General features: G+C 34.2%; 1 protein-coding gene across 1 annotated transcript in view; it reads right to left on the reverse strand.

Moving 5' to 3' along the window:
• Positions 1 to 6,339: 6,339 nt before the first annotated feature.
• LOC145670412 (ETS homologous factor-like) overlaps positions 6,340 to 14,127 on the reverse strand; it is a 57,597-nt gene continuing 49,809 nt past the window's right edge. The window contains exon 8 of the mRNA XM_081739068.1: positions 6,340 to 11,852. Within this exon, the coding sequence (XP_081595194.1) occupies positions 11,744 to 11,852 (109 nt within the window). The 3' untranslated portion in view covers positions 6,340 to 11,743. The remainder of the gene's footprint in view (positions 11,853 to 14,127) is intronic.

Here is a 14,127-nt window from a genome sequence, read left to right on the forward strand (position 1 = left end):
TTTAAGATTTGTTCTTTCTGGAGAAAGGGGGCGGCAATTATGCCATTGCAAGGGGCGGCAAATTGCCTAGGGCCGGCCCTGCGTTTACCCGTAGTATGTCAATCGAAGGATCGCATCAAGGTGAATATCATGATATACTTAGGGCGAATTCAATGCGTTGTTTTCGAGAAAATCTAATTTTGTGGCGCCAAAATGTATATCGTTCGTTACCAATAATATTAATTGATACTTCTTATTCTCCTGGAGCAGGTTATTTACTTATTAGGTTTCTAATACTGCAAATTATGGATGCGTCATGCGTTAAATTATCAAATAATACTTTCGACAAAATGGATACTTTCAAATATCTAGGATCAATATTAACAGACCAAAATCATATTCACGAAGAAATTAAATGTCGACTAAAAGCAGGGAATTCATGTCATTATTCAGTTCAAAATCTTTTGTCATTGCAAAGTCTATCGAGGAATTCGAAGTTTAAAATATATACAAAACGATAATCATGCATGTATGGTGATGTATTGTTGCGAAACATGGCCGCTTACTCTGAGTGAAGAACGTAGACAAAGTATTTGAGAGTAAAATCCTGAAAGAAATATTCGAACTCAAGAAAACCAGGAATAAGGAATGGCGGAAACTTCATGACGACTAACTGCATAGTTTATATTGTTTACCAAGGGTCATCAAGTTCAGGAGGCTCAGGTAGGCAGGTCATGTAGCCAGAATGAAAGAAACACTTTCAAAGTTTTAACTGAAAATCTAATTGGAAAACGACCGTTAGGAAGACCTAGACGCAGACGCAGATGGGAGAACAATATTAAGATGGATGTCGCAGAAATAGTAATACAGAATAGAAACTTATTGCAGTTAGCTAGGACAGAAGTTAGTGGAGAGGTTTTGTGAACGCAGCATTAAACCTCCGGGTTCCATACGCCATGAACTTAGTTTTAAAAAAAGTTAGGTAGCTGATTGTATGTATTTTGTTTGTCGCCTTCTAATGGTGATACACACATATGCTAACAGTGACACATATTCAAACTGTGGCACGCATACGCCTAATGGTCACCCATATACTACTTGTAAATATATATATATATATATATATATATATATATATATACAGATGGTGATCAGAAAAATGGAAACACCTGAACGAAATTGCAACTTACCAGATTAATATGGTGTCGGACCACCTTTCGCCTTCAGAACAGCCTTGATGCGACGTAGGGTGGAGGCATAGAGGTCGTGAATGGTAGCAAGTGGAATTTTACACCATTCCTCGTGCAGGGCATCGGCCAGTTCTGTGAGAGAGGATGGAGGTGGAAATCGTCGCCGGTGTCGTGTTTCCAAGACGGACCACAGATGTTCAATTATGTTGAGATCTGGGGATTGGGCGGGCCAGGGGATGTGTTGAACTTCATCTCGTTGTTCCTCAAACCACGCTGCAACAACGCCAGCTGTGTGAATGGGTGCATTATCATCCTGGAAGATGGCGTCATTGTCCGCGAACAACATCCGGACCATAGGATGCAAGTGGTCTCCTAAAATTGCAACATAATCGTTGGCAGTGATTCTTCTGCTAAGTGTGACCACAGGACCCAATGAAAACCATGATATGGAGGCCCACAGCATCACCGAGCCGCCGCCATGTTTCACAGTTGGGCGAAGACACTGCAGATCATAAGCTTCTTTGGGCGTTCTCCACACATAAACACGGTCCGTGGTTGGGAATAGGGTGAAGGATGACTCATCCGACCATATCACATGTTTCCAGTCCTCAACGATCCAAGTTGCATGGTCACGGCACCATTTGCGGCGTGCGAAAGCGTTATGGTCCCTGATGAGCGGTTTGGCCCGTGCAACACGACCCCGTAAGTTCATGTCATGTAATTCGCGGCGGACTGTGATTGTCGAAACAGGGTGTGGGAGGTGCTGATTGAGTTCCTCCGTCACTTGCTCCGCAGTGGCACGACGGTTCTGCGTGACAATGCGCTTTAATACCCGGCGTGACCTGTCACTCATGATTTTCTTCCGCCCACTGTTCCGCTTCCCTGATGTGGTTTTCCCGTGTGTTGTGTAGGCCGTCATCACCTTCGACACTGTCCCACGCGACACACCTAACACAGTAGCCACTGCCGTCACACTCCACATAACCGCGCACCAACAATTTGCCCTCTTTGAAAATCTGAGGTGTCTCCCATTTTACACTACCTCCGTCTGCTGCAGCCACTGGACACTGCTGTTCCACTGCGTCTGACGTAGTATGGAGACCGACCTAACACACCACCACCAGCGGTCCGGCGCTGCGGGCGCCACGACACCACTGCAAACCCATACATCTGACGTGTTGCCAACTACAGGTGTTTCCATTTTTCTGATCACCATCTGTATATATGTAAACGAATGAAAGAAAACTCTTTATGACTTCCTTTGTCTACAGCTTAGGTACAGGTGCCCCACAAAAGTATGACGCAACCTGCGTCATCCGTCTTATACAAACGTTGAAAGAAAAGTAGCTAAAAAACTAATGAAAAACTTAAAAACTGTATTCTTTATACAAGGTGGTCCAATAAAAAAAAACTACATTTTAAAGGCTAATAAAACAAAAATAATAATAATAAAATATTGCAAATAGAAAGCTGTTCATTCAAAAATAGAGTTGAGTTGAGTTGATTTTGAGTTTTACGTCCCGTTCAGCAGCGAGGCTATATGAGACGTGGACCTACTGATTAACGTGGAATCCGAACCACATGAGCTCCTGCCGGGAATCGAACCCGGGCCTCCCACGCCAAAGGCGCGTACGCTAACCGCTTAGCCACGGAGGAGCTCTATTCAAAAATAGAAAATAGTACTGAAATCAATTTATAATTACTGTAAAATTTTCCTTACACTCTCATTAGGAAGCCCAAAACTTCGTTGCAGAACATTTTGGAGACCAAATGACTTTTTTTTTCTACGCCGAACCCATTGTTTGGAAATTCCCGACCCACCGGAAGATAGCCTTCCGACCAGGAACATTTTCGTCAGTGGGATAGGAATGCTTTTTAGACTAACATCACATATCTACTGCTTTTGAAAAATACTTCAACTGCGTACGCGCTTTAAGTTCCTTACCAAACCATAATGGCGACTGAAAATGGCAGGAGAGAGTGTGAGCGGAGAAGACAACCCTCACTCCTCTCACTCTTCCACTGACAGCGCTACAGCCGATTAAAAAGTGGGAGGGTTTTGTTGGGTTTTATTGCTCATAATTGTATTGTCGATTGTTGTGTTATTTCAGCACGCATAGAACAAAGTAATTCAAATCAGACCATGTAGTTACAAACTGTTATCAATACCATCTTATACTTTTGAACAAACAAGTTTATATTTGCAATACTTTTTGTTTTATTAACCTTTAATATGTGGGAGATTTTGTTGGGTTACCCTGTGTAAGAACAATTAATTTTAATCAGGGACGTGTTCAGAGATTGGGATGGAGTTTTTTGAGAGACAAATATTGAGTAAGTTTAAAAACATATATATATATATTGTTTGGAGGTGGACATTCAAGAGAATTTAACAAGAGAACATGGACCAAGAGGCAGTGGGTACACCTGCCTTAAGATTAAGTCACATAATGATTACTAATAAATTCTTAACGCACTCTTTTATTTACTTCATTTAATTTTAATGAACTACTAATTACACTGTTTCAATGTTCCCTGACATCTTCCTCAGTAGATCTGCGCAACTCGCGTGTAATTTATCTTACCTGTTAGAATTTTAAATACACTATTTCGTGTGCACGGTAAATAATAATGAGGCCAGAAAGTTTAAAAGTCTTGTTGCTATGAAACACTTATACAGAAAGTTTATAATTTGGTGGTAATTCGTAAAAATCTAGTTCTAACAGGTACATTATGAATATGCTGTTATATTCGTAAATTCACGATTAAATATTAATTGTACGTTAAACTTTAATGGTTTGATTCATACTTCTTTACCTTGTCGAGGATTTGTTAAGAACATATGAATGTTTGAATTACATAATGAAAACGTAGTCAACTTATTACAAAGTATTTCTTCTTAACCACCAATAGGTAATAAAGACAGAAGTTGCAGTCATTGGCCAGGTTAACTACATCACTAAGTTGCAACCAAAATGGTACAGACGTAAGTCTGAATCTTGAACTAAATCAAAGCTGTTATACTACATTATTTTTTTTTTTTTTTTTTTTTGACGCTGGATACGTTTCATTTGATCTATATGTTGTAAAATTTCACTTGAAATAATAAATTGGCAATAATTTAAAATGTATCAAAATAATAATAGTGCATAAAATGTAAATTGAAAACTCTTGTACTTATTCGACCGCCATTTTTTCTTTTTATATTATAAAGTAGCACCATAACTACTTTTTCTGTTTGCTGATTTTTTTTGTTCAGTCCTTGTGGTGGCAGGTCTCTATTGTTTATTGATATTTTAGGTAAAACTAAATTTTGACAATATCATGTTTCTAAACCGCTTTCTGGATTCGGGTTACAAAATGACTAACATGGATAATTTTGTCTTTTTCGTTTTAATCGTGTGTAATTTTAATGACATATTGATAGAGCTGTAGTCACGAAAGAGAGGGAGAGAAAATGGGAGACTAGTTTCCCAAATGGTCTTCATTTTTTATGTAATTTTTAATTACAGCAAAAGAAGAACGTTAACAGAAAATGAAATATTTTTCTTAAAAAAAAGAACACGTTCAAGTAATTATAAAACAACTAAAATTAATCATCTACTTTGTTAGTCTTACTTGCCTACAGTTTCGAATTTATTACTGTAGAGTCGCATAATAATATCTAAGTTTAATCTTATTTTTTCTTCCGTTTATACCCATACAAACGCAGTCAAATAAATGTAGCTTCATAAACAAGTTTTGTTTCCTTATACACAGTTTATTGGTGCATTTCTTACAGTCTCTGATTCTAACTTCACGCACTGTCAAGACTAATGTTTCAATAATATAGCATACAAAAAATATAATAATAATAATAATAATAATAATAATAATAATAATAATAATAATAATAAATGAAATCTTTTTAAGTTTTACGTCCCACGGTAATGCCGGCTAAGCTAAAGAAGACGGTGATGATGAGAAATGAAGGAAATGGTGGAATGAACAAAGTGGGAGGAAACGGGAGAACCCCGAGAAAACTCTCGCACACGTTGTTTGTCCTCCACAAAGTTCACTTGGTGAGTTGGTATCGAACCAAGTACTCTATGAACCAGAGGTGAACGCTCTACCACTGAGCCACCACGGCCCTAATAATAAATAATATGTATGTATGTACGTATGGTGTGACATGATTTCATATTCTGAAATAAGAGTTTTTAGTTTGCTTTTAGGTTTAAACAGCCTTCTCCACTAAAAACTAATGGACTCTCAGTATAAAAAAAAAAAAAAAAAAAAAAAAACTGCTGCCTACACTTCTGCATATTGAGTTAACAAAGCAGTTCTTAGGATTTAATATAAGTTGTATAAAAAGGAGTGATACAAGTCTTGATACTCATCGTTTGAGAGAGCTCTAAACAGGGCCAACCCTAGGCAACTTGCCGCCCGGTGCAATGTCATCATTTACTGCCTTCTCTTTCCCCAGAAAGAACAAATTTTAAAAGCCATGATTTTAAATATGCTGTCCCACCATCAACAACGAAGGGGAGGGAAAGAGCAGTTGCAATCAGAAAGAGCTAAACATTACAAATACAATCTCATTGTGTCCGATTTTTTCTCTTTAAATAATAATCTATTATGTTAGTGAAAGATAACGCAATCACACCTGCAGAGGAAAGATGGTAATCCTTTTTATAGAATTCAATATTGAGCTTCAATTTCAATATATCAGTTTGCAGTCCCAGCGCAACTAGCTCTTTTATCTTGTTTGTGACAACGACAAGACTTGTTTTAATGTCAAAATTGTGATAACTAACTAAACGGACCAGGTGTTCGCTATTGTTCGAGAACTGAGTTCTTCTATTTGACAACAATCAAGCAATTCATGATGGGATTTATCTGATCATTTGCTTTAGCACTGCACGGAGCTTTTGACCTTAAACTTATCCGACCTAAACTTGATTCATGAAGATAGTATTCAAATAGAAGGTCAGCTTAGTAAATTTAAGTACAATCATCATGAAGTCTGTTTCCAACAAGAAATATTTATTTTAAATAATATAGTCATTGCAGATTTTGCAGCCTTTCGAATTTTGCCGCCCAGCGCAAACGCACGTGTTGCACATATGGTAGAGCCGGCTCTAAATGAAGTATAATTTTATTATCTTAATAAATAAATAAAATCAGGAAATAAATTGTAAGAGCTGTATTTTGACGTATCAGATAGATACAATAGATAAACAAGATGTAATACGCATTGCAACAATCATATAATAAACCTTCAGTTACAATCTCAGAAAGTACAAACTCTTTTTCTTTAGTTTATAAAAAAAATCAGCTCAAATTTAGCGCATACACGATTTCAATTTGTCACACATTTCTCATTTCTTGATGGTTCAATACATATAAAAAGAAAAATATATATATACACACAATGAAAATCTTCAACATTACAAACAATTGCATTTATAGCAAAAATGAAAAATTGTTAGAAAGCATAAAAATGTTTAATAATTTATTTTTTAAAAAAACATACAAATAATTATGAACTCGAACAATTTAAAAATAATTAAACATAATAATGCTCTTATGTGATGTTTTATAGTTATAACGATAGATATATATATATCTAAAAATTAATATATCGCACAACATAATCATTAAATTTTTCTCTATATTTAAAAAAGATTTCTTAACAAAAACGAGACTAGGAAAATTGTCTTTCCGAGCACCGATATATATATATATATATATATATATATATATATATATATACATTCAGGTGGCTCCTTTCATGGTGTTGTTTCAAGTTTCAACTTAAAATGAACTATTTACATTATACGACGGCATGTTTTGGGAGACTTGTGACTGACTTTTTTTAACACAACAATTAACAACAAGTCATATCACAGACATCCATGATAGGAGTCCTGTACAGTAACCACATGATATATGTAGGATAACACTGATAACTTTTTCCTTACAACACGATTCTTTTTACATATATAGATTTTGCTTCAATACACCTTTGTGCTACGATATTGGAGCAATTAATTTAAACTTTCAATTAAAACATCACGTGTTGACTTCAGAATATATAGACATAAATCTTTCGTTCTGTTTTCCTGTCATGACTTGAAATTTTTACATCCTGCTACATGAAAATTGAGAAAAAAGAAGTTTATATGTACACAAAATATTATATACACTCATCCTTCGGTTTTACGGACCTCCATTTAACAGATATCAGGAACAACAGACGATCGATTCAGTTTGAAAGCCCTGATTTTAAACCAACAATGTTCAATGTATTACATTATAGTGTTTTTTTACAGAATATAGATATTTTACAGCCAGATTGGTTGATATGCTTGATCGAAACTACAGTATTTCATTATTTCTTTTCCTCTTGTAATACTAAACTAAAAAATACCCTTGAGCTTCTCCGTTGCTAAGTGTTTAGCGTACGCGACTTCGGCGTGCGAGACCCACGTTCAATTCCCGACGGAAGCTCATGTGGTTCGGATTCCACGTTATTCAGTAGGTCCACGTCTCATATAGCCTCGCTGCTGAATGGGACGCTAAACTCAACTGAAAAAGTCCAATGTAATTGTGGATATTACTCACTGTGGGCTTGATGCCAGAACGGACAATCGCCAACATCATATTTCCTTTACGTCCGTTAAAACAAAGAATGAGCGCCATTAGAAATACATTCCTATTGTGTTGCTTGGTTGTTCAAGTTTACTCAAGTTTACTCTGACTACCTTTTTTTATCGTTATTTTTAACAGGTTTATATTCAAACGCAATTCTTACAAGAAAATAAAATTAATATTTTGATGGCTTAATGTAAATATGGATTTAATCTCCTTACAAAACACGCTAACCCTCTTCACACTAACTGCAAATGCTCAAATACGTGAATATTATAGTCGAAATAAAAGTTGCCTACTTAGTAGTTATGAACAAGAACATACTGAAGGAACCAGTCACAATATTAATGGTTGATAATAAAATATATCCAAACTTTTGCTCTGTCATTTGGTTTGTTTCTTTTCTTTACTCCTGTTTCACACTCCGATGACAAACCGTTCAGATTTAAAAGCTAACAGTGTTTATTAAGTGTATTGTATGTGCTTTTGTTCATAATTGTCATGAACACACCTTTTATTTTGATTGCTATTTATTGTATATCGTACGGTACGAATAATGGGAAAATAATCTGTTTTTAGAAAAGCTTAAACTTTACTTCAATTCCTATTTATTGTATATCGTACGGCAGGAATAACGGAAAAAATCTGATTTTAGAAAATATTAAACTGCATTTCAGATTACTTTAACAATTTTCAGACGATATACTCGCTAAATTTTAACTTTATTATTATTATATTTTATTTTAGATTTCTTTCTTTTTTATTTTGTATTTTACAGTCATTGCTAAAAGAATGAAAGATCACGAATATTATTACGAATAATTCTTTTTTTTAAATTTATTTTCTTTATTTTGTCAGGTAAAGTAGATATTTCTGTAGTAATGCAAAGCTCAGAAAATTGCACTTCCACCCTTTTCTACTTCATTAAGTTTTAATTAGTCATAACAATGAATAACTAAATGCATCTGGTTGTCTTATTAGCTCTGAAAATGTAATAACACACAAGTAATTTTACTTAAATATATGGATAAAAATTAATATTTATTCGTTAACTAAAACCAACATTCAGCTGTTATAAGGTAGCAGATAAAGAAATAATTTATGTAATTGTTTGAATGTCATATATGTGTGTATGTGTGCAAAAGGACATATGAAGCAGTTTTCTTGCATTTTTAACTATCTAAGATCCGTTAACATTATTTCATACATAGTTCCTTTATAATTGAATCTTACAATATATTCAGAAATGTGCTAAATGACTTAATGTTACCTGGAATAGGTACAGATGTAAACACAGAAAGTGCAAAGCGTGGGTAAAAATCATTTCTTATTTGATAGAATAATTATAAATTCTACTATATTCAGTGTGATGTTTTTTTCCGTATTAAAATGTGAAGCAATACTCGAAATCAATCTTTCTAAAAATTACGTTTGTCATGAACATGAAAAAGAACGTTTATTTTTTTCTTTCTCTATTTGTATCTATTTCGAATAATGAATAAAATAATTTAGAAATTAGTAATAAAAAACAATTACGAGGATTACATATCAGTCAGTTTCCATTGTTGCATCAAGTAACATGAAGTCCATAACTTTACACGGTGCATCTCTGACAAATAAAGACCTGTTATCAGATAGCCGTACACTCATGTAATCAGAAAATTTATTCAGCTTTCTACCAAACCAGTTTTGAAGACCATTGAAGTTTCATCAGTTTTATGGTAAAATGTGGACACTTACCATATACTTAACAAAAATCTAATTCTATAAAATAAGCTGTAATTATCGAGATTCTTATAGTACTAAACTCAAGGGAATATGCATGCTGTGACAATACTGATTCAATCTGATTTATTGTATTTGTAGAACCATTATATAGGTATAGAGCATGTCAAATTAGAATAATATAGTACACATAAAAGATAATGTAATAATTAAAACTCATTTTAAAAATGGTACGAATTACTTTTTCGTTCTTACAAGATTTATCATGTAAATTCTATTCAGTTGAGTAATACAGAATAAATTTTACAATGAAAATTTACCTATTAACAACTTCAAAGCTCACGAGAAACAAAGCTCAATATTTAATTCACTCACGAGAAACAAAGCTCATAAATTTCACTCTTGTTGGTAGCCTCGAGTATAATTTCTACATGCGTAAGTGACTTTTCAAATATTGTTGTTGTATGTGAACGTATATGTTAGGTTTTCAATTTCTAGTTTTATAGTTATCAATATTGGAGTGTACGCCAAACATTTTGTAGGTTATTTCTCACAAGCAGCAATGTCTCATACACAACGCGCAAGCAAAAACTAGCATAAAATATAGATTTCTGCAATACTTTGTAACATGTAGAACACAATTTTACATGAAGCTATGACATAAGTCATTTATCAGTATTTCCTTTTGAATACTGATAATAATTACACCTTATTTGATAATAATGAAACTAAGTAATTTCAGTAAATGGCGGTCGTCCCATAGTAAGTTAATTAGATATAAAATACTGGCTCAAAAACAGTCTTACGATAATTATTCAGTGTCTCTTTCTATGTCCTGGTCTTTATTATTTTTTTTTATTTGTATCTACTATGAACTACTTTAACAATTAGGAAGGTAGTTTTGTCAAAGAGGTAATAATGAATAAACTCTGTTACTTTGGCTTGGAATATAACATTCACAATTGTCCATGGACGAATATGTTTCCGGATATATACATATAAAACATGAAAAAAATTATACGAACATTGCACATTTGTACAGTACATTTTATTAAGTCTAATAAAAATGTTAACTATTACACACAACTCAATTTTACTGCCTCAGTATGTAATTCTGTCTCTAGAATGTACTCCATTAATTTCAGGTTACATAGTTCCTCTTAAATACAGGACACGAAAAAAAGTACGATCCATATTTCTAACAATATAGGAAGTTCAAACGTATAAACGACAAAAGTTGATACAACTGTAACAGGTTTTCAATCTTTCAATTTTAAGTAAGAAACACAATTTGACAACATTATAAATAATAATTATATTATTATTTTTTTTTTTTGGGGGGGGGGGGGGCAAATACTGTGCCAGTAACTGATCGGATCAGTTATATACATATATATATATCGTGTGTACCTATATATGTATGTAGTTACATATATAAAAGAGATCACGAAGGTTTATTACACGAAGAATAAACCCAATAAAACACATCCAATGATACAATGTCTGCTCACTTTCTGTTATAAGTGATTAAAACCACTGAAGTGGTAAAATATTCGATTTCTAACGTTTCAAACAGTATAACAAGTGTTAAATTTTTATTTATATTCCTGAGTCATAAAAATTGTACAACAAAAACAAACGATCGGAAATTGACAAATCTGGTATCATTAAATTTGTAGTAGCACTCTTTAGAAGTCAAGTAACAATAAGTATGAGATATATAAACATTTGCCTAACATAGTAGAACATAACATGTTGACCAAAACACATCGTTGAGTTTGTTTTATCAAGTGAAGTGTTATGATACTAATATCATACACTTGTATATGATTTATAGCGAGAACTTTAAAACCATTCCTGTTTGTGGACGTTAACTGTGATATCAACAACTTTTCACACCGGAAAGTCTTATGGAGTCTTTTTTGTTCCTTCTTAACGATATGAAAACAAATAATAAACAAGACATACACACACACACACGCATATACACTTATGAAGACATACATGCTTAGAAACACTTACTTAAAACACGCACGCCAACACCATGATATGTTGTCTCGAATAGTTGTTCTTATATTGTGTCGTGAAGTCCAGTCATTACATTCATGTTGGCTTCTCACACTTTTAATCTGAATGCAGGTCTCTCTCTAAACTTAAAAACACATATATCACAGTTAAAAGTTAGTTCCAACGCGTGGATTTCTCAGTCAGTTTGTTCAGTTTTTGCACATTTGTTGCGGTCTCCAATTCGTCGCATTTGGACCAAACTTGTAAACTAACCTCCTGCCCAACACTGGCTGCAGAACTTTGCTTCTGTAATAATACCTGGAAAATATTTAAAAAAGTATATACGATATTAATTACAGTCAGTGTTTCAGGAAAATTCCTTCGCATATTTTTTTTATTATTAAAGTATAAATCCTATTACGTAGTAGCGCGTGTTATTATGTACAGGAAAAAGTACAGGAGAAGTGTAATCAGTTTGATAGGGTCCGAAAAGAATCATTGTGTATAGTTTCAATCGATATTACAACTATACTTATCGCAGCGTAACTTGAAGCGTTGACCCTATCGAAATATTTCAGCAACGGGTCAATCCCTAATGCAGAAATTTTGTCAGTTTCTTCCTTTGCATTGTGGAGAGATATCTCCTGAGGATGCTATATTTTCACGTGATTATTTGTCCGTTCTGTTCAACTTTATACCATATTATAAATATTGCAGTCGACTGTCCAGTCTGTTTTTCCTTCTTCTTCTTTCTTGGAAGTTTCAACAATTAAATACAGAGTCAACATCTTTAAAAATAAGCTTTGGACGAGTTCTTTCCGACTGTGTGAACTGTATATTTATATTTCTTCAGTACACAATCACAAGTAATTTTAAGGGGTTCTAATGAAACTGTCCAAAATAATTTAAAACAACTCCTCTTTGAGATTGTGGTTGATCTTACGCTTCAACTCAAAACGTGACAGTTAGAACTCAGTGGCATAGCCAGAAATTATGTTCTGAAGTGATTTGAGCCCAAAACGTTACTAATTTCTAATTAATATTCACTTATATTTTAAACAGTAGATCTACTGTTTTAACTCTTTACGAATGTTACAATACCGTGATGAAACGATGTATGTGAAACGAACTATAGAAAAGCTACCGTCGAACGGATAATGAACAATGACGGAAGTCTTACATTCAGGGCTATTAGGTATTTTACCCCCCTGTATCTAAGAAAATTTTGCACCTCTATCCTCCTCATTATAGTGCGTCCAGTAAGAGAACCGTCTCTGACAGCTTGCAGTGACATTGCCACTACTCGCGTGTTAAGGTTTTTTTCGGTGCAACTGTAGTGGCAATTTAATTAATGGTATAAGACAGAGTAATCGTGGTTGGTAACACTGGTATCAAAGTAGGGGCTACAATGTCCCACCGCATGTGGTAAGAAACGTCAGAGACCATCTCTTGTTGGCCGTGCTATAATACGTATTGATTAGGCCGTCTTAATACTACTGCCGTGTTTGCTTACATTGAGCCAGCAGCAATGAAGCGGGACGTACAAAACGAAATACACAGATTATGCAGGCAGCTAATAAACAATAGCTCAGCTCCTTTGGATGCCAATAGTGTCACAACGCGAAAACTCGATCACGCTGTGGTACCAAACACTGATTTTAATATAGATATTTCTTAAATTTTTCTCTTTATGGACAGCCTTCTTTTTCCGCATGCCATACTTCAATCTTGATTTCTTAGATATGCTGCCCTGAGTCTGGGGCAATATGGTAAGTGTGTATATATGGGGCTGTTTATACCCATACATGCTATATGTACATATAAAATAATAAACCGTTGTGTGTCAACGAAAGTTATACTGATGAAAACAAACTATTTACGTGGAATTTCATTTTTTACTATAATATTAATATAGTTTACTTTCCGTTTAATAAGATTTGTTTTACTCTTATCGCAAGAAACATTTATTTTATGTCTAATTACTCGAGGTAATTATAAAGACAATACAGCCCAAAAAAACAGCAAATGAAACCTTACGTAACCAAAGCATGCATGCTCATTAATAACTGAAATTATCAAAAACTTAAACACATAAAACTAAAACATGCATTCATTCTACTACTGCAATTGCATGCAAGATATTATTTGATGTCTAGTAAAGAACTTCAGAATTACAAAATGAAACATAAATCGCAACACTTAGTTTAACATAAAGAATTTTTCTTAAAGGAGACAACACTACTATTCACAGTACTCGGAAACACAAAAAATTAATTGCTAACCAGAAGATTGTGAAAACATATCTTACACATTAAAAATAGCACTACAAGTATACTAATATTTCACCCAATGTGAGGCAAACGACGTAGGAAATATTACACAACAGAAAAAAATAGCTATAAATCGTTCAGGTAGACGCCTTGTTGAAATATAGGGTGATTTGTTAGTGTTACCAGGATGGGTGGGTGCCATATTGGAATGTAAAGTCACTTGTTAAGTGTTACCAGCATAGGTGGGTGCCATACTGGAATGTAGGGTCACTTGTAAGTGTTACCAGGATACATGGGTCCCATATTGGAATGTAGTCATTTGT

Source organism: Thermobia domestica, chromosome 14, assembly GCF_964235325.1.
Source record: "Thermobia domestica chromosome 14, izTheDome1.hap1.1, whole genome shotgun sequence".
Taxonomy (NCBI): Eukaryota; Metazoa; Arthropoda; class Insecta; order Zygentoma; family Lepismatidae; genus Thermobia; species Thermobia domestica.